Source organism: Hypanus sabinus, chromosome 6 (assembly GCF_030144855.1).
Source record: "Hypanus sabinus isolate sHypSab1 chromosome 6, sHypSab1.hap1, whole genome shotgun sequence".
Taxonomy (NCBI): domain Eukaryota; kingdom Metazoa; phylum Chordata; class Chondrichthyes; order Myliobatiformes; family Dasyatidae; genus Hypanus; species Hypanus sabinus.
In genome coordinates, this window is record NC_082711.1 from 82,768,044 (window position 1) to 82,787,647 (window position 19,604).

The 19,604-nt window shown below is 40.2% G+C and overlaps 1 protein-coding gene across 2 annotated transcripts; it reads left to right on the forward strand.

Moving 5' to 3' along the window:
• The first annotated feature begins 902 nt into the window (after window positions 1-902).
• Window positions 903-18,487, forward strand: LOC132395638 (ATP synthase subunit C lysine N-methyltransferase-like). Of its 2 annotated transcripts, none has more exons than XM_059972526.1 (4): window positions 903-1,299; window positions 12,446-12,583; window positions 15,482-15,532; window positions 16,401-18,487. In XM_059972526.1, exons 1-4 carry the CDS (start codon window positions 1,111-1,113, stop codon window positions 16,578-16,580), a joined length of 558 nt encoding a protein of 185 aa, XP_059828509.1. In that variant the 5' UTR covers window positions 903-1,110; the 3' UTR covers window positions 16,581-18,487. The 2 variants fall into 2 exon arrangements, with proteins under 2 accessions (XP_059828509.1, XP_059828508.1); XM_059972525.1 differs by having other exon boundaries at window positions 985-1,374.
• The last annotated feature ends 1,117 nt before the right edge of the window (window positions 18,488-19,604 follow it).

Genomic DNA, 19,604 nt, shown 5'->3' on the forward strand with positions numbered 1-19,604 from the left:
GACTAGGTTCAGGAACAGTTATCATCCTACAACCATCAGGTTCATGAACCAGTGAGGATAACTTCAATCACCACTACTCTGAGCTGATTCTGTGACTTACAGGCTCACTTTCAAAGATTCTTTATGACTTGTGTTCTCAGTATTATTATTTGCAGAGTTTGCCTTCTTTTGCACATTGAGCAGAATATGTGCCTCCCTCCTAGCACAAATCCCTGCAAGTGACTGCACCTTCCACCATTTTCAACAGGAATCTAACATCATATACATCTCCCCCACTTTCTGCAGGGATTGCTTGTTCTGTGGTACCCTTCTTCATTCGTCCCTCCCCACTGATCTTACTCCTCGCACATATCCCTACAAGTGACAGAAATGCTACACCTGCCCATTCATCCCTTCCCTCATTTCCATTCAGGGCCCTAGCACGTCCTTTCAGGGAACAGTTTACCTGCGAATCTGTTGGGGTCATCTTAGTGTGTGGGGTAGGGGGAATCAATGATGAATACGAGAAGGTTGTAAATAGAGTTGAGATAATTCACGATCTTTTACAAGTAGAAAGTCGGACAGATTTCAAGAAGTCAGTCCCTCAGCAGGCCAGGCAGGATTTATATTAAAGAGTAAATAGTTAACGTTATCAGGACTTATGAAGGTTCTCAGTCAGAAACATCGATTGTTTACTCTTTCCATTGATGCTGCCTGGCCTGGTGAGTTCTTCCAGCATTTTGAGTGTGTCGTTGTGGATTTCCAGCATCTGCAGATTTTCTATTGTTTGTGAGATCCCAAAGAGTGTACGGCCGGTAGAAAAAAAAGGTTAAATGGGGTTGCCGTGTGCTATTAGCGGTGAAAATACCGCGGCGAACACCAGTTGGAATGCTAATACACAAGGACAACCACTATCTTTGAAATATTAGGTTTTCTTTTCACACTTCACAGCCTCACCGACAGAATACCAACGGAGCCACAGCATATTTTGAGGAGTTTACTGTTCTTTCACGAGGCGGAACCTGCCATAAGGCCGCACGTTGTAAGCCGTAGCCAACCGGACTGTATTCCCTATAGCACCATCTTGCTCTAAGTGTTCCGTCGCAGCAAGTTGACGTCTGGCTTTATTGAATGTCGGCGGGGGTCACGGCTTGTGAACCGGCCTCCGAGGCAGGGAGGGGCACCAAACCGAATTGGGGGTTGGTGCTGCTGGGTGCTTCGGGCGCCGCGGTTCTCGCTTTATACGCTGCGGCAACACCGTTTGTGGCCCCGGCACTGAGACGCTTTTGCCTGCCCTTCGTCCCGGCTACTCCGGTCCAGGTAGAGAATGTGCTACAGCTCCTGAATGGCCACCGGGGAGCTCTCGTCGACATCGGCAGCGGGGACGGCAGGATCGTGAGTGTCCGCGGGAAAGGAGGTGATGGAGGAGGAATGGGAAGAGTTAGGCTAGGCGACGGAGACCAGGGAATTAGAGACAGACCTGGAGAGGGGATTCATTGAACCGAGTCCCAGATCAGTCTGCATCCTACCACAGGGAAGCTAAGAAATCGTAATCATTGGAGATAGTTCGCAGGGGATTCAGGGTTTCAAATGAATAACGCCAACAAATTAACTCAGGGTTGTCATAAAAATTGTTGCCTGTTTTGTTATCCACGTTCAGTACTAGTACGATAATAACATGCACTTGTATCCAAAGGCAAAGACTTGCCGGAAATGTGAACAAATTAGGGAACAGCTGCAGAAAGAAACAATATATGTTTCAGATAATAGTTCTTTCTATAGTGTCTTCAACACAGGAAAAGTACACGAGATGTACCATTGTTAGGATGATGTGCTGGCAGATGGGATAGTTTGGATTGGCAGAGACATAAGCAGAAGGACCTGTTCCTGTGCTGTTCTGTGCATATATGTTCAGTGACTCTGAGGTAGTTAATACAAAAGCTTCATGATCCTCTAAGAGACTCTGGCCAGGACAGCATTTGGTTAATCAATCCTATTCAGAAGAACAGTCAGCCCTCCTTATCCGCGAATTCCGCATGCGCGAACTCAACCAACCGCCAACTGCAAAAACCCGGAAGTGCTCTTCCAGCACTTGTTGTTCGAGCATGTACAGACTTTTTTTTCTTGTCATTATTCCCTAAACAATGCAGTATAACAACTATTTTATATAGCATTTACATTGTATTAGGTATTATAAGTAATCTAGAGATGATTTGAAGTATATGGGAGGATGTGCGTGGGTTATCGTGGATCGGGATCAAAAAAAATCGGAAGTTCTCTTACTAAGTAAGTCAGAACAGGTACATCTGGTATTATTTAGTGTCAGTCAAACATTTGTCTTAGTATATAGTATATAATTTACCTTTCTATGCATATAAAACACTGAAGAACATATGTTTCAGCGCCGGGTTCGATCCAGTGACAGACCGCTCCCAAGTGCACTCTCCACCGTGCCGGGTTGATGTGAGGATCAAAAACCCAAAACCCAATAATTAAACCACTCTGTTGCTCAGTAATAATTGTAGCTTTCATCAGGTCAGAGCCTTTCCCACTTTATAAAATTGTTCTGATTGTTGACCAACGTAGCCTAACGCTTTCTCAATGACCGATGGCATTTCACCTCTTTCCAATCGCTTTATTATTTCCACTTTATTTTCAATCGTGATCGTGATTATTTTTGTGAACAGAAACGCTGCGGATTCAGAGTTCTGCCGCTGGGTCCTGATGTCGACCGCACTGAGACAAGTTAAATAAGGTCTGGGGTTCCGCTGGGTCCTAAGGTCCACTGCATTGAGACAGGTACAATAAAGGACTTGAGCATCCGCGAATTTTGGTATCCGCGAGGGGTCCCGGAACCAATCCTCGTGGATAAAGAAGGCCGACTGTATAGCACAAAGTGTATCTGCAGAAGGGCATAATTTCAAAGAAGAACAGCTTACCACCCTTCATTGATGACTGGTTTATCTTTAGCATTAACCAGGATGGGTGATGATGTTTATCTTGCCAGTGACTCCCGGATCTTGCAAGTGGGTTTCTTTATAAAAGAACTGAAGCAATGGAAGAACTAGGTGATGTTATGAAAATAAAAATAGATGCCATTTGTGTGGGCTGAAGTTCAATTCTGGATGAAATTTGATACAATCTTGATAATTACTTAGTGCAATTTACAATGCTTGTCAGGTAAGTGATGGAATCTGAGGAATAGAGTTGATGGCAGAAGTAGATGATGGTTTCCAACATTTTATTGGCAAAAATAGCTTTTCTTTCTAGTTGAAATTCACCAACCAGAATGACAATTTAGAGACTGTGGAAATGATGGCGAGGTATTGATGAGATGGAGCAAGTTGAAGTCCTTGTATATTCACCCAGATGATACATAGTAGCAACATGTAAATAATAAATAGGAGGAATGAAGTATAGATGCTTATGGAGGAGCAAAAACAGAAAAGAGCGCTGTTGAGAAGTGTCCTGACCAACAGTGTATCTGTCTGCTATGGAATTGCACTGCATCAGATCTCAAGACCCTGCAGCAGAAAGTGAGCACTGCTGAAAACACTGGTGTCTCTTCTTCCCCCCCCCCCACCCCTTCTGCTGCCCCCTCCCCTCTCAGGACACGTGAGTGCTGCATATGCAGTGCTTCCAGGATTGTCAAAAGACTCCTCTCATCCTTCCCACAATCTCTTTGACCCCATCAGGCAGAATGTACCACAGCATAAGAACCAGAACTGTCAGGCTGTCTGATAGCTTCTTCCCCTCCAGGCTGTAGGCTTCTTGACACCCTGCTGCCAGCCAGCACACATGTACTATGTTTGAATGCTCTGCTGCAATTCTCCCCTCCCCCAAACTCCCAGACATGCACTGGTCACTTTTCATCTTTTATTGCTGCTGTTTCACATGTTGATATGGCTGCTTGTTTTATTATAGTAATGCCAGTAGCATTATGCTGTCTTACATAAACATACGCTTCGCATGTTGTGGCCTGTAGCATGTTTGGGCCATGCACTCAGGAACTTGTGCTAATATTATTTTGTGAGTGTATGTGCTGGATCATAACTACATGTCCTGTGTGTGACTGTATTGCATTTTGCATCTTGGTGTGCTCATCGAAAGTGCTGGTAATTCTCAGAATATAAGTAGGTAGATGTAAACTGAACAAGGTGAGTGACGCCTGGCTGACAGTGGAGAGAGGTTTGTGGTGGATTGTGTGATTGCCGTCGCCCATTAAATGGACTCTGAAAACTTGCATTTGTTCCTCATTAACACTTTACTTACTTGTGCACAGGGAGAACAGTATGGCCCTTGTCACCACACTGATTTGAACAAAGGAATGCCATTTTTATACAGAATTGACTAGTTGGATACAGATATTGACCAAATTGGTAACCTTGTGCATAATGAATTTCCTTATTTGCATAATCAATCACACCACGATAACACAGAAATTAATAGCCAATAGAATCTCCACGTTAAAGGCCAGTAATACTCCAGGATTAGTAAAGAAAGTGTCACCCTAGAATCCTTACTTTGAAAACTTGTTTTGGTATGCCAGATGACTGGTCTCCTGCTATGCAAAGGGAAGATGTACTCTTCAAAAAACTTGTCTTGCCTGGGCTGACTGCACACTATCAGTAAATTATTTTGACTAGACATCTTAACCCTTAATTTGCTGCAACTTCCACATGATCATCTGTACATAAGACTGTGGAAGAGGGAAAAGGCAATTTATCCCAATCACTGGATGTCACTCACTAAGAGTCATTTTGGCCCTGTGCCCCAAGTAAAGGTTTGAATAGCAGAGTGCCTTCAAATAAGGTATTGTAGATAAAATGGATGTGAATTTGGGAGGTGGTAATATACCAAGGACTGGCCTGAGAGAGGAAAGTGAACTTGGAAATGGAGCAACAGTTGCAAGGGTTACAAGGGCAGTTTCTGAGGGGGTGGATGATATAAGGAGTCTACGGTATAGAAATAAAAGGGAACAGAAAATTTTTTGCATGTGGATTATATTAAAAAAAGTAAACTATCTTTGAATCGTTGAGGAAACTACACAGTTTCTGGTTGCTTCAGATGCTGCCAGTTTATGTGGATGAGCTACCTCAAAATTCAGGTCATGTTCTTTTAATTTTTTCTCTTATCCTTCCAAACGTGTGGGCTGCTCTTTATATCAAAAGAAAACATGAAGTATTGCTTTCACCTGCTTACAATATTTTAAATTGCTGTGTTTATTTTTGAATGTAATACAGCTGTCCTTGTAACACAAACAGCATCTTTTCAAAACAAAGTGAATCTGGTTTAGAACAATGATGCTAGTTCAATGAGTAACTTGTAACTTAAAGATAAAATAGGTTTTTGAAGTGGTCACGCTCACCTCTAGTTGCATGTCGCAGTGCATTTTAGAGTTAGAGTTGAGTTATAAATCGGGTAATCAAGGAGTCTTTGAGCGGTTGAATCTGAATCAGTTTCAGAATCAGTTTTACTATCACTGACGTGTATATATAGTCCAAAAAGAGTAATAATATGAGGTATTGTTGATGGGTTGGTTCATTGTCCTTAAGACATAGGAGCAGAATTAGGCCATTCCCCCCATCATTCAGAAATCGGATGGCGGAGGCGAAGAAGCTCTTCATAAAACTTCGAGTGTGTAACTTAAGGCTTCTGTACCTCCTCTCTGGTAGCAAAAAGGAGAGAGCATGTTCTGAGTAATGGGGGTTGTAACAGCCAAACCAAAGCTAAAGCCAAATGAATTGCCGCTGCCAGTGAACCTATGGATTTGTTATACCTGTATGTGCTTGCACGACACACCCCAGCTCCAGTAGAGATTGTTTCAAAAGTTAAATCCTTGATTCGATCCTTTATTAGCAAACATACAATTGTGAAGTGATGAAACTTAAGCATATCCAAGTGTAAGCTAAGTGTTACTGAGCTGTCAGCAAAAGACATGACATCCGTCGGCCCCAAGCTACTACAAACTGCAATGAGCAAAGCACAAATATGCGGCTTATTCTCTTCACTTTTAACACTCCCCCACTTGTGACTAGTTACCATAATAAATGTGCAATACAGAAATCTACAGGCTACCAGGACACAGGAGACCCACAATATCAGCATTTACACAAATACCCTCTTTTGGTAAGAAGTTTATCCTAGTTTGTGATCTCTTGTCCTCCTGACTGCATTCAAGAAAATCTGTTTTGAATTGCTGCTGCCAAAGCTCATCGAAGCACAAAAATGAAGTCCCATTAATTGTCAGCTCTGGCTGAGCTTGCTCTCTTCTATCACCACGGTCTCCTTCCAGTGGTCCATTAACAGTCCAACAAAACATTGTTGTGATTGCACAGGGTCCATCATTTATACTGTGAATCAATTGCAATGGCTCTATTGCCTTTGGCACTTCCAACCCAGTCAGTAGATCAACTTCTGGCAAATGAATATGCTTCAGGTGAGATCATTCCTGAAGACCTCTGACGTGGAATGATCCCATTGTGGACAGGCAAACATTCCTGTGTATAGATGTTAGGCAATTCACAATAGTTTTCACAATCTCAGCCAGCCACTTCCAATCCTGAAACAACATGGCTGCTCACAGTGTTCTGTTGACATATGTGATCCTTTTCCTATCAGGTTGAGCTTATTCGTGAGAAAACTGCTCTATGTACTGTACTTGATCTAGGAAAGCATGAGTACCCACTGTCTTGTTGCTTCTTAGACTTCACCTGAACTGAAATTATAGGAAGTTTACAATCATGATCACCAGCCCCATAAGGCCATTAAATACCAGGGCATTGTGAGCTGCAGTTGCTGCTATGTTTGCTTCATTCACGGCTTGTTTCAAATCTGCACCATTTTCATTAGTTCCAGGTGCAGTTTTAGCTTCACTTTCCATAATAGCCATGGTAGTGGCAAAGCTGCTTCCTTGAGCTTGGGACTGAATTCACGGCTTTACCTACTGCCGACATTGTAACACTGGGTGTGTAGCTATCTTTATTTGCCTTTCAATAAAATCAACAATGCCAGAAAAAGTAACCTTATGGTTATGTCTTTCTTGCAGTTTATAGACCACCGATCTCCGTTTACCCCAAAGTTTATTGCATAATTTATTCATGGCAGCAGGCAGTCTGACTCGCACATGTCTTCCATGGCATTGCAACTTTCAGATTTCAGTGTTATTCTTAGAAGCCCTCATAAATGAATGATACTGCAATGGGTTGCCAGTGAAGATCTGAATGGCAGAAATGCAATGTGTTGTTTCATTATTATACTTGTTATTTCCTTTTGCATCCTTGTAGCCTCTGGTGCAACGTTTAGACTGCCAGCATCTGAAACACAAGTGCCATCAACAGTAAATCAATGTCTTCAGATATGACATGGGTTCAGACTGCCTCCTTGGTACAGGCTGAGAGGGAATACCTTCAGCTACCCCTCAGGGTTCAGACTTGTGACTTATGCATTTGTTCCTCAAGTGTATCCACATTGACATTGAGAATGCTGGATTTTCTTTGTTCCAAGTCAATGTAGGAACTCTCATCATAGAACTGCTCTGCTGGTGCACATTTAGCACTCTCAGCACTTGAAGCCCTTGGCACTTTAACTCTGGCCATCTTGGCTGCAATTTCTTCCTGCAGTTTAAGTTGCTCCTTTTTCTGAAGCTGTTCTTCCATTGCGTGTTTATCTCTTCAATGTTTGTTAGCTTGTATACAACTCAGCTAAATCAGCTTCCATTCTAATTAGACACACAAGTTGCTTTGCTAGCAATAGAATGTGCTGTACACATGTTAGAAGTGCTGTCTTCAGCTTTGTACGTAGTCACAGTCTGTTCTGTGGCTTTGTAAACACATATTTTTATTTCATCCTGCAATCTGACCTTTAACATCGCATGGGAAAGAAATTCTGTCTTAGTCTTGACTTCAAGGTCTTGCTTCCAGCTTGACTTGTGTTGTTCCTCAAGTGCACAAAGCATGCAGAACAATGGCAAATTCAGTTCAGCTTTTCAACAGAACCAAGGGTTGACTCTTCAGTCAAACACCACCATACAGCTTGCAGCCTTTAGTCCCTGGATAGATGGGCAGTGCTGACTGTTCAAAATTGTTCCAAACACAAAGAAGCAACTTGAGATGACAAAAGCTCATTACTTGCCACAAGCTGCTCCAGGCTGCTGTGCTCACAATTTCACAGACATATCCAATCCTAACGTTCGTCTGGTATAACTCGAAAACTTCTGCTAATAGAATATCGCAGCCACACCAAAACAATTGTTGCTGCCTGTGACCCAATGGAATTGTTACACTTGCATGACATGATCCCTGCTCCAGTAGTGAATGTTTCAAAAGTTGAGTCCTTTATTCAAACCTTTATTAGCAAGTTAAAAGTCTTGAAGCAATGAAACTTAAGCGTGCCCAAGTGTGTAAGCTAAGTGTCATCCGTCGGTCCCAAGCCGATATGTGACTCGTTCCCCTCACTTTTACTGCTCTCCCACTCGTGACTAGTTACCAAAATAAACACAATAAATGTACAATGCAGATAAAGAACAGATGCGTGGCCCCTTTAAGAGTTGTTTGATCCGATTGTTTAATTCTCAGATTAGAATGTTTAATTGTTATTTTCTTAGTTATATGCTTGTGTATTATATAATTACTTATGTAGGTAATTGCTTGCTGTGATTACTAGTGGCTATAGTATCCACGTAACAGTTTAATATGCCTCTAGTGGCTATACAAAATATAATTTTGAAAAGCTCTAGAAGTTTCTTTGTTCTGCATTAAGTGAATAAGTGTTTTCACATTGGTTAATTTGGTAGTGCGGTATTGAATAAGTATTTTCTAATTGGGTAATTATTATCTAGATTTGAATGCAATTTCCTTATCCCTATGGATGTTAAATAGCTAAACACAAAGCAGCATCATCTTAATTCTTTACTCTTGGCTTCCTCTATCACTGTTTATTCAAATTTCATCTGTTCTGTTAACTCTTAATAAAATGGTCAAGAAGGAACAAGTTTTATGCTGCTTTCCTAACTTCTACAAGAAACTATAAAAGAACACTAGAACCCATCAGCTTCTGTGATGATGGATGCCGCCTTTTTGAGGCATCGCCTTTTGAAGGTGCCCTCTGTGCTGGAGGGGCAGTGCTCATGATGAAGTTGGCTGTGTTTGTAACTCTGTACAGCTTTAACTGAACCTTTGCAGTAACTGATGGAACCAGTTAGAATGCTCTCCACAGTGAATGGACTATTGGCGAATCAATAGCTGAATCCCATGTTGGAGTGATTAACTGCTCTTCTCAACATGTGACGAAGACTTGAGATCAATATTTGCATTGAATAGCTGCTGGGATGATGTGGAATGTTTGATAATAAAATTAAAATGGTGACTCTTTCAAGGTTCAACAATTTCTGACCTCCCTCCTTTAATATTGATGGCATAACAATTCCCACCCATAAGCAAGATAAAAAGTTAGATGATAAAATAAAAAGTGAAATTCTTTATCTAATTTTACCAAAGGCGTTGTGTGTTAAAGAGATATAAGATACAATGAAGATAATTATTTTTTAGAAAAATACTACCTAATGCTTAAAAACTATGATTGGCATTCTATTCTAAGGATGAAATAGTTTGGTTATGCTTAATTTTTGCACTGATGTGACATATTTAGAGACCAATCAAAACTGTGAGACGTAGGAGCAGAATTAAGTCATGTGCACAATAAGTCTGCTCCACTATTCAACTATGGCTTATTTATTTTCCCCCTCAACCCTATTCTCCTGCCTTATCCCCATGTCCCTTGATGCCCTTATTAATAAAGAACTAATTAATCTCTGCTTTAAATATACCCTATGGCTTGTCCTCCACAGCCTTGTGTGGCACTGAATTCCACAGATTCACCACCCTCTGGCTAAAGAAATTCTTCTTCATCTTTGTTCTAGGGATATTCTTCTATTCTGAGGCTATGCCCTCTGACCTAGACTTTACCACTAATGGAAATCACCTCTCTACACTTTATCTAATTTGCTACTTTTCAATAAGATCTCTCCCTCTTTCTCCCCCCCCCCCCCATTCTTCTGAGTACAGGCCCAGAGACATCAAATATTCCTCATACATTAACCCTTTCATTCCTGGAATCACTTTCATAAACCTCCACTGGACCATCTCCAGAGGCACTAGTTACAATAAACATATATCCACTTGTCCTTGTGCATAGGAGTAGGACTGATAACAAGCATAGTAGAATTGTGGGGGAGAAAAACTAAGAATACTATAAATGATTGCAAATTTAGTCCTTCTTGAACTTACTTAAAGAAGCATACCCTCAGTGGCCACTTTATTAGGTATACCTCCTGTTTTTTAATGCAATTATCTGATCAACCGATGAGCAGAGTAACTCCATGCACCAAAGCATGCAGATATAGTCAAAAGGTGCAGTTGTTTAGACCAAGCATCATAATGGGAAATAAGTGTGATCTAAGTGACTTTGACTATGGAATGATTGTTGGTGCCAGACAGGGTGGTTTAGGTATCTCAGAAACTCCTGATCTCCTGGGATTTTCATGCACAACAGCCTCTAGAGTTTACAGAGAATGGTGTGATAAATAAGCAATTAAAAAAAAATCAATTGAGCAGTTCTCTGGGCAAAAACACTTGTTGACAGGAAGGTGATAGTAATGCAAATAACTTACAACAGTGGTGTGCATAAGAGCATCTATGAATACACAGCACATTGAATCTTGAAGAGGATGGGCTACAGCAGCAGAAGACCATGAATGTACACCCAATAGCTGCTTTATTAGGTACTTAATGAAGTGGCTACTGAGTGTGTAAGATAGCTGGGAATGAATACATAGCAATGATTTGATCGAGAGAGTAAGAATCTGAGTTCAAAATATTTTAAAAGAAATATATTAGCTATTTTGTTTCCAGGACTGTTTATTGACAATAAGGTGGGGTTGAGGGAGGGAGAAGGAATGATCTTGCATTTATACTGCACCTTTTACATTCTTGGGAATCACAAAATTAAACCATTCATGGAAAATCATGCTCAGCTTGCCTAATTGTGGACATAGAAATTTACAATAGAAATACAAAAATTGAGAGAGATCAAATAATTGAAAATGGTACTGCATGTGCTCCATCCTTGATTTCATGTGATGAAATTCATTTTTGAGTCACTGCACAATTTAGTAAAAAGACAGTCTGTATTACAGACAGTCCCTGGGTTACGAACAAGTTCCGTTCCTGAGACTATCTTTAAGTTGAATTTGTACGTAAGTTGGAACAAGTACATCCGGTATTATTTAGTGTCAGTTAGTCAAACGTTTGTCTTAGTATATAGTATATATTTTACCTTTCTATGCATATAAAACACTTAAGAAACGTAAGTATTCTAATAATTAAACCACTGTGTTGCTTAGTAATAATTGTAGCTTTCATTGGGGCAGGGCCTTTCACATGCTCCATTATTCTCACTTTATCCTTTAAAATTGTTCCGATTGCTGACCTACTGTAGTCTAATACTTTTCCAATGACCGATGGCATTTCACCTCTTTCCAAATGCTTTATTATTTCCAATTTATTTTCAATTGTGATTGCTTCCCATCAATGGAACAGAAACACTGCGGGCAGCAGCTCCTGAGCTCCGCCGGGTCCTAAGGACCACCACACTGAATTCCCCGGGTCCTAAAGTCCACCGCACTTAGACAGGTTAAATGGGACAAGTGGGGGCTGTGCTGGGTTTGTGTTTGGGTTTAGGTATTTGATCCTACACAATATTCCACATGGGAATTTAAACTGGAGGTAGCAGTGTTTTTTTTTTGAGGTCGAGTTGCGAGCTCAACGTCAACCCAGCATGGATGGAGAGCATGCTCGGGAGTGGTCTGTCACTGGATCGACCTTGGGAACCTCCATTCTCGAGACTGGTGCTGATCTCACTGCACCACCAGCCGACTGGAAAAGTGGGGGGAGGGGTGTCAGGGTTAATCTTGCTAAGAAAAGTTTAAGCCAAATACAAAGTTACACACTCAACACAGTGTCAATGGCAATGACTTAAAATGGCGGATGGTGTTCTCCTTCCTCTGTTCGTAAGTTGAGTTGTTTGCAAGTTAGACGTGCGTAACTCGGGGACTACCTGTAAATGTATATTTGATTTTTCTTTTTCGCACAGGCCTACCTTAGATTTTCTAGCCCAAGATGGTTTATGCCTGCAAAATCCTAGACAGCATTGAAGAGAGAGTTTTTCACCAGATGTTTGCATGTGAACCTGAAGCATGTTTCACGTTAGAATATCACAGTACAAAGCATAAGACTATTTAAATCCCTAATAACTTTTTCAGATTATTTTACAGAAATCTAAAAGTTCCAAAACAAATTTTATAGGGACAGCGAAGAATCAAAAAATCATTTATTGTCTAAATAAATGTTCCTTAGATTTTCTGTTAATATACTCTTAAACTTGGGTTATTTTACTGTATTCATCATAGGTAATTGCAGCAGCAAAGCAAGGTTTTCGAGCAGTTGGTTATGAACTGAATCCTTGGCTAGTTTGGTACTCCAGGTACCGAGCATGGCAGCAAGGAGTGCACCGCCACACTAGATTTTACATCTCTGATTTCTGGAAGGTACCAATACATTTTGTGTCATTCCCACAGCACTATTTTTAGAGTATTTTTCCATTTTTGTTCATCTTAAGCTGTCGAGGAGGGTTTAAGATAAGTTGGCAGAGGATGGGAACCAGAGTGATAGGGCTGAGGACAGGGCAATTGGTGTCCAAGTTGGCACAGTGCGTAGTGAGCCTGTGAGGAAGGACAGGCAGATGATAGGGCAGAATTGCAGTTGGTGGGATGAGCTGAACTGTAACATGGAGCAAAATTGAAAAGGGTGATGAATACAGAACTGAAGGTGTTATATTCGAATGTACGTAGTAAACGGAATAAGGTAGATGATCTTGTAGCGCAGTTAGAGATTGGCACATAGGACGTTCTGGGCATCACCAAGTCGTAGCTGAAAGAAGATCATAGTTAGGAACATAACATCCAAGAATACATATTGTATTGAACGGACAGGCAGGTGAGCAGAGGAGATGGGGTAGCTCAGTTGATTTAAAAATAGCAGTCAAAACTTTACAAAGAGGTGACATGGGGTCGGAAGGCGAAGAATCCTTGTGGTTATGGTAAAGAAACAGCAAGAATAAAAACTCCCTGATGGGAGTTATACACAGGTTCCTGAACAGTAGACAGGATGTGGGAAATTTCAATGGGAAATAGACAAGGCATGTATTAAGGGCAATGACATGATAGTCACAAGAGATTTCAGTATGAAGGTATATTAGGGAAAATCAGATTGGTACTAGATTGTAATTTGTGGAATGACAGATTTTTTTTTAGAGCAGCTTGTGGTTGAACCCACTAGGGGAAAGGTAATTCTCGATTAGGTGTTGGGTACTGAAGCAGATTTAATTATGAAGCTTAGGGTTAAGGACCCCATAGGAAGCAGTTTGAGAGAGAGAGAGAGAGAAGATGAACTCAAATGTCAGAATCACAGTGGAGCAAAGGGATGAGAGAGGAGCTGGCCAGTATTGATTGGAAGGGCACAGTAGCAGGAATGGTAGTAGAACAGCAATGGCTGGAGTTTCTTGGGGCAATTCAGAAGGCACAGGATAGATGCATCCATCCCAAAGGAGAAAAAATATTCTAATAGGAGAATAAGGCAACTGTGGTGACAATGAAAGTCAAAGACAACATAGAAAGGGGAAAAAGAGAGGTGTAATTGGATATTTGACTATTGGAAAATGATGCTGTAGTAACAGGGATAACAAAATGGTGGAAGAACGTAGGTATTTTGCATCACTGGAAGACGCTAGCAGTATGTCAGAAATTCAAGAGTGTCAGAGGGTAGAAGTGAGTATAGTTGTTATTAAGGAGAAGGTGCTTGGGAAGGTGAAAGGTCTGAAGGTAGATACATCATTTGGACTATGTGGATTACACCTCAGAGCTTTGAAAAGCAGCTGAAGAGATTGTGGAGGCATTAGTAATCTTTCAAGATTGTGCAATAGTTTCGGAGAATTGGAAAATTGCAAATGTCATTCCACTCTTTAAGAAGGGAGGGAGTTAGAAGAAAATAAATTATGGGTCATTTAGCCTGACTTCAGTGGTTTGGAAGATGTTGTAGTCCATTATTAAGGAGGAGGTTTTGGGGTACTTGGAGGCACTTGATAAAGTAGGCCAAGGCCTACTTAAGGGGAAATCTTGCCTGACAAATCTGTCGGAATTATCTGAGGATATAATAAATAGGATAGACAAAGGAGAGTCATTGGATGCTGCTTACTTGGATTTTCTGAAGGCCTTTGACAAGATGCTGAACATTAAGCTGCTTAACAAGATAAGAGCTCATGGTATTCCAGGAAAGGTACCTCCATGGATAGAAAACTGGCTGACTGGCAGGAAGCAAAGAGTCAGAATAAAGGGGGCCCTTTCTGGCTGGCTGCCAGTGACTGATAGTGTTCTGCAGGGTTGGTATTGGGATCACTTTACACTTTATATGCCAACGATTTGGATGACAGAATTGATGTCTTATGGCCAAGTTTGGGGATGATAGAAGATTGGTTGGGGGGCATGTAGTGTTGAGGAAGCAGGATGTCTATAGAAGGACTTGGACAGATTGTGAGAATGGGCAAGGAAATGGCAGATGGAATATAGTGTAGAGAAATGTATGGTCATGCAATTTGGGAGGATTGAAAGCACAAACTACTTTCTAAGTGGGGAGAAAATTCAAAAATCCGAGGTGCAAAGAGATTTTCCTTAAAGGTTATCTTGCAGATTGAGTTAGTGGTAAGGATGGCAAATTAAATTTTAGGATTCCTTTTGAGAGGACTAGAATATAAGATCAAGGGTTTAATGCTGAGGCTTTATAGGGCATTGGTCAGACTGCACTTGGAGTATTGTGAGCAGTTTTGGGCCCTTATCTAAGAAGATATGCTGGCATTGGAGAGGGTCCTGAGGAGGTTCACAGGAATGATTCTAGTCATCTAAAGGTTAATGTATGACAAATGCTTGATGGCTCTGGGCCTGTACTTGCTGGAGTTTAGAACAATGAGAGAGGATCTCATTGAAACCTATTGAATATTGAAAGGTCTAACTCCAAAGAATCGAGGTGGAGAGGATGTTTCCTATAGTGGATGAGTCTAGGAACAGAGGGCATAGCCTAAAATTCAAATATGGTTGTCCATATAGAACAGAGGTGAGAAGGAATTTCTTTAGCCAGAGGGTGGTGAATCTGTTTGATTGCCACAGGTTGTTGTGGAGGCCATGTCATTGAGTATATTTAAAGTGGAGGTTAATAGATTCTTGTTTAGTCAGGCATCAAAGATTACGGGGAAAAGGCAGGAGTATAGGGTTAAGAGGAATAATAAATCAGCCATGATGGAATGGCAGAGCACTAAATGGGCTTAGTGGCTTAACTCTGCTCCTATGTCTTTCTTATGGAAAAATTAATTTTGCATTTTTTGTCTGTACTTCTAGGTGAATTTCTCAGAATATAGTAATGTTGTCATATTTGGAGTTCCTCAGATGGTAAGTGTTACAGACAAATTACATGTTTGCTTGCAATATACATGTACACTGCACTGCTCCACTTCTAGTGCAGCACTTTCCTGACATGGACACACATTGAATAGAAATTTGTTTTTTCTAAATTTTCCTAAACATAATGTTCTAGTTAAGTTGGAACTGAAAAAAAAAAATAGAGGCTAACTCTATGGTTTTATTGCACTAGAAGTATTTATGGATAAGTTATTTGATATAAGTAGATTGGTAAATTTTTTGGACATTGAATCTTGAGTTTAAATCTAATCCAGAATTATTGGGTTATTGTGGCCTCTATTAAACTGTAAGATGCTTCACTGAAATTGTTATATACCTATCTTGGTACTCATTGAGCATAGGTTTATAATACACAGCCAGTGTTAATTCTCACTAGTTTGCTCATCTTGCCATCATGATGTATGGAGCTGATTTGCATGGCTAAAAAGAAAGTTCATGCCAGAGTGGTAGGCTGCTCTCTTGGAGTTTCGAATAAAGACCAGAAAGAAACTATGTGCACAATGTTTTCATTGTAGTATTTTGATATTGAGATAAACACAGAAATTTTTATCTTGGACACATCATCAGATGGTAAACATGTTTTCAAGGCTTGTGGAGATAGTATCTGAAGAATATGTTTTTTTTGGAAGCTCAGAAATTGGTATTGAAGGTATGATTTTCTATTAAAAATCAAGTTTTAGATGCTGTTGTCATGTGGCTGAGAATGGCTTGTTACAGTAAAACAGCAGTAATTCAACCTTTTCTGTCTGGTGTAAATTCTAAATTCAGAAGTTTTTTTATTTTAAACTAGGACCAGGTCCTGCTTTGAAGTTTACATCTGTTTTTTTTGTTGTTCCAGATGGAATCCTTAGAGAAGAAACTTCAGAATGAGTTGAAGAATGATGCCAAAGTTGTAGCATGTCGTTTTCCATTTCCCAGCTGGATTGCTGAACATGAATCTGGAAAGGGAATCGATGCAGCTTGGTTGTATAATGCAAAATCATTTAAGACCACTGCAAAAGAAGGAAATCAGCATTAAGACAAGAAAAAGTGCAACAGTTGTACAATCTTTATATTGCTGTGGTGTGGCTAAAAAGTAACTGAGAATTAAATAATTGGAATACTTTTAATGTGTCCTTACTAACTGAAAGTGTTGATGTGTGGCCAAGTGGTTAAGGCTTTGGTCTAGTGATCTGAAGGTTGCTGGTTCAAGCCTCAGCTTAGGCAGCGTGTTGTTGTTTTGAGCAAGGCACTTAGCCATACATTGCTCTGCAATGACACCGGTGCCAAGCTGCATCGGCCCTTGCCCATCCCTTGAACAACATCGGTGGCATGGAGAGGGATTTGCAGCTTGGGCAACTGCCAGTCTTCCATTAAAAAAATCCTTGCCCAAGCTTGTGTCCTGGAAACTTCTAAGGTGCAAGTCCATGGTCTGTTGACTAACGGATGCATATTAACAGAGAGTATGTAAGATCAAATTTAATTACAGTGTTCCCCGTGTCTGAATTTTGTGATCCTTAGAATGTGAAAGATGCTATATAAATGCAGTTTGGGGCTACAACCTTGCTTTCAGACCCATCAAGAAATGGTTGTGGAAAAAAATGTCCACCTTCTCGGCATCCTTTCTCCTGAATTCAGGAAAGGGATGCAAAATAAATGAATGTTAGCAGTTGCCTATAAAATTGCCTTTTTGTTTTTTTAATACTTTATAGAAGTATTTTTAAACAAACTTGATACCAAATCACATTAGGAGTTTTTAAGGCAGATAAACAAAATTGTTTTAAACCTGTAACATTAAGGATGGGAAAGCTAAAAGAACTAGAGGGATTTCCAGAAAAAACATGGCAGCTGAAGGTATCGTTATGTGTGATGAGCTAGAGGCAGAATTGAAGGAACGTAAATGTAACTGGGGGTTTTGGGCATGAGGAAATTTCAAAGGTAGGAAGTATTTTGAAAAAAGGTTGAGAAATCTGAAACTTTTGCAACAGTATGAACTTTTTACAAAAATAAAGTGTTAGAACTGTTCAGCAGGTCAAGCAGCATCACTGGATGTAGAAATCGTTAACATTTCCAGTCTTTCTCCTTTGGATTGGAAGTATAAATTGCTTTCTGTCTTCAGATGCTACTTGATGTGCTGAATATTTCCTGTGTTTTCTCTTTATGATTAATATGTATAAATTTTTCAAGGATTAATTACAGTTGATTCATTCCAGTGTTGAAGTCAGTGTTTAGAAATGTTGGCTATTTTTTCCCTGTTTTGTACAATATTTTGACATGTGTCCTATACATATGATGAAAAATTAACCTTTGATTTTTCACTTCATTATCAGATGTTGGTGAAGTTGCAATGTTTCTAAGTTTGCATCATCACTTAGCAATTATTCAGTACTTGTTGGATATAAGATTTGATTTGGAATCGGTGTCTTTCCACATTTATGTAGTCTGGTAATACTCGTTATCCCTGTACACACACCAAAATGGTTATGTAATGCCCTGGTTCACATCTTTACTGTTATGCTGTATTAGCAGTTCCCTAAGAGCAGTCTGTTCTGCTTTCAGTCTGTTTGGGTTATTGTTGAGGATGAGGGATGATGAGGAATGTGTGCCAACCAATTAGAATGGTAGAACTGAAGGGAGGTTTTTCTGGTGAAGGATACTAAGGTTGGGCTTGGGCCTTTTGTTTAGCAGGTGATGAAGAGAGAAGACACTGGGGGGAACTGGTCATAGGATATGACCCAATGGGAGACCTGTTTGTTTGAGGTGGACCATGAGCAATATTTGGAAGGTGGTGTGTGCTTTCTTGCAGAACAAGGGCTGAGCGCGTGAGTGACAGAAGTTCAAGATGAGCTCCAACTTGTGCACGTTTGATTGTTTAACTAATTTTTTTTTCTCTTAACTAAAGAGTTACTAAAGTTAGGATTGATAAATATAATTCTTTTAATCGTTTGCAGTATGTCGTCTGTTATTTTGTAGCACTAATTTGTAACGGGTAGCAAATTACACAGCATCCACACAAACTGGAGTTTGGGGTGGGAGAGCCATTTCAATCGCACGAGTTTGGTGGGACCAGGGAGTGTCTTCCCTAGACTTACACAGCCAAGGAAACCGGGGGTGTCATTTAATAGGCCGAGGTGATTAAGCTTCACTGAGCCCTTCCCAATCTGAAGTTTATAGTTCATGTTGACCCTACTGGACAAAGAAAAATAAGATTTTCATTCATTCAGATTCATGTGGCTGCTTTAAGCAAAACTCATTGGTGAGCCAGATTTTTCCAACCACATCTTAAAAATATGTGAACCAAGTTCCACATTTTTTTTGTAGGGAAAGCAAATACCTATAAGCATTTGTAGAATAAATAGGAGGGCCATATTCATGTTGACATTCAGTTTTAGTCAGACATGCTATTCGTTTTCTGTAGAATATATGGTTGTTCTCCAGTTTAGTGCTGTTCTTTTCAAGCTGATAATTACTCATGTTGATGTGAAAGCATCAGATTATTTTTTTTGCATGATGAAATTTGATACATATTTTCTTGTAATAAACCAGATTAATTGAAATACTTGATGCTGCATATGATAACTCATGTTATAATGTAAAATATTGCATAAGTATGCAGTAACATCAGTATTTGGAATGTAAAAAAATGATTCTGAGTAGACCTAATGTACTTTGGCATATGTACATGCATAATGGCTGATTCAACTACACTTTTCTGCACTACATCCTCTAAATTTTGTGACCTCTGACTTTTGTGCTCTCAGCCATGACTGAACATTCACATCTCCTCAAGGTCAAAAATTTTAAAATCTGAAATTCTGTGTGTGTGTGTGTGGGGGGGGGGGGGGAATGAATTATCCCAGTGGCCAGCCCCAGTTCCCTATTTGGAAACTTCACCTAATTGTATTGCAAAAAAATATAAGACCAGACAACTACCTGATTGAAGTCCCATTCTCTGGAACTCGCCATGCCTCCAGTACAGCAACAGCACTAGCATCTGCCCATACAAATGAGTTTCTGTTCACTAAAAGCAGGACAAACTCAATCTGACACCCAAACAACCTAT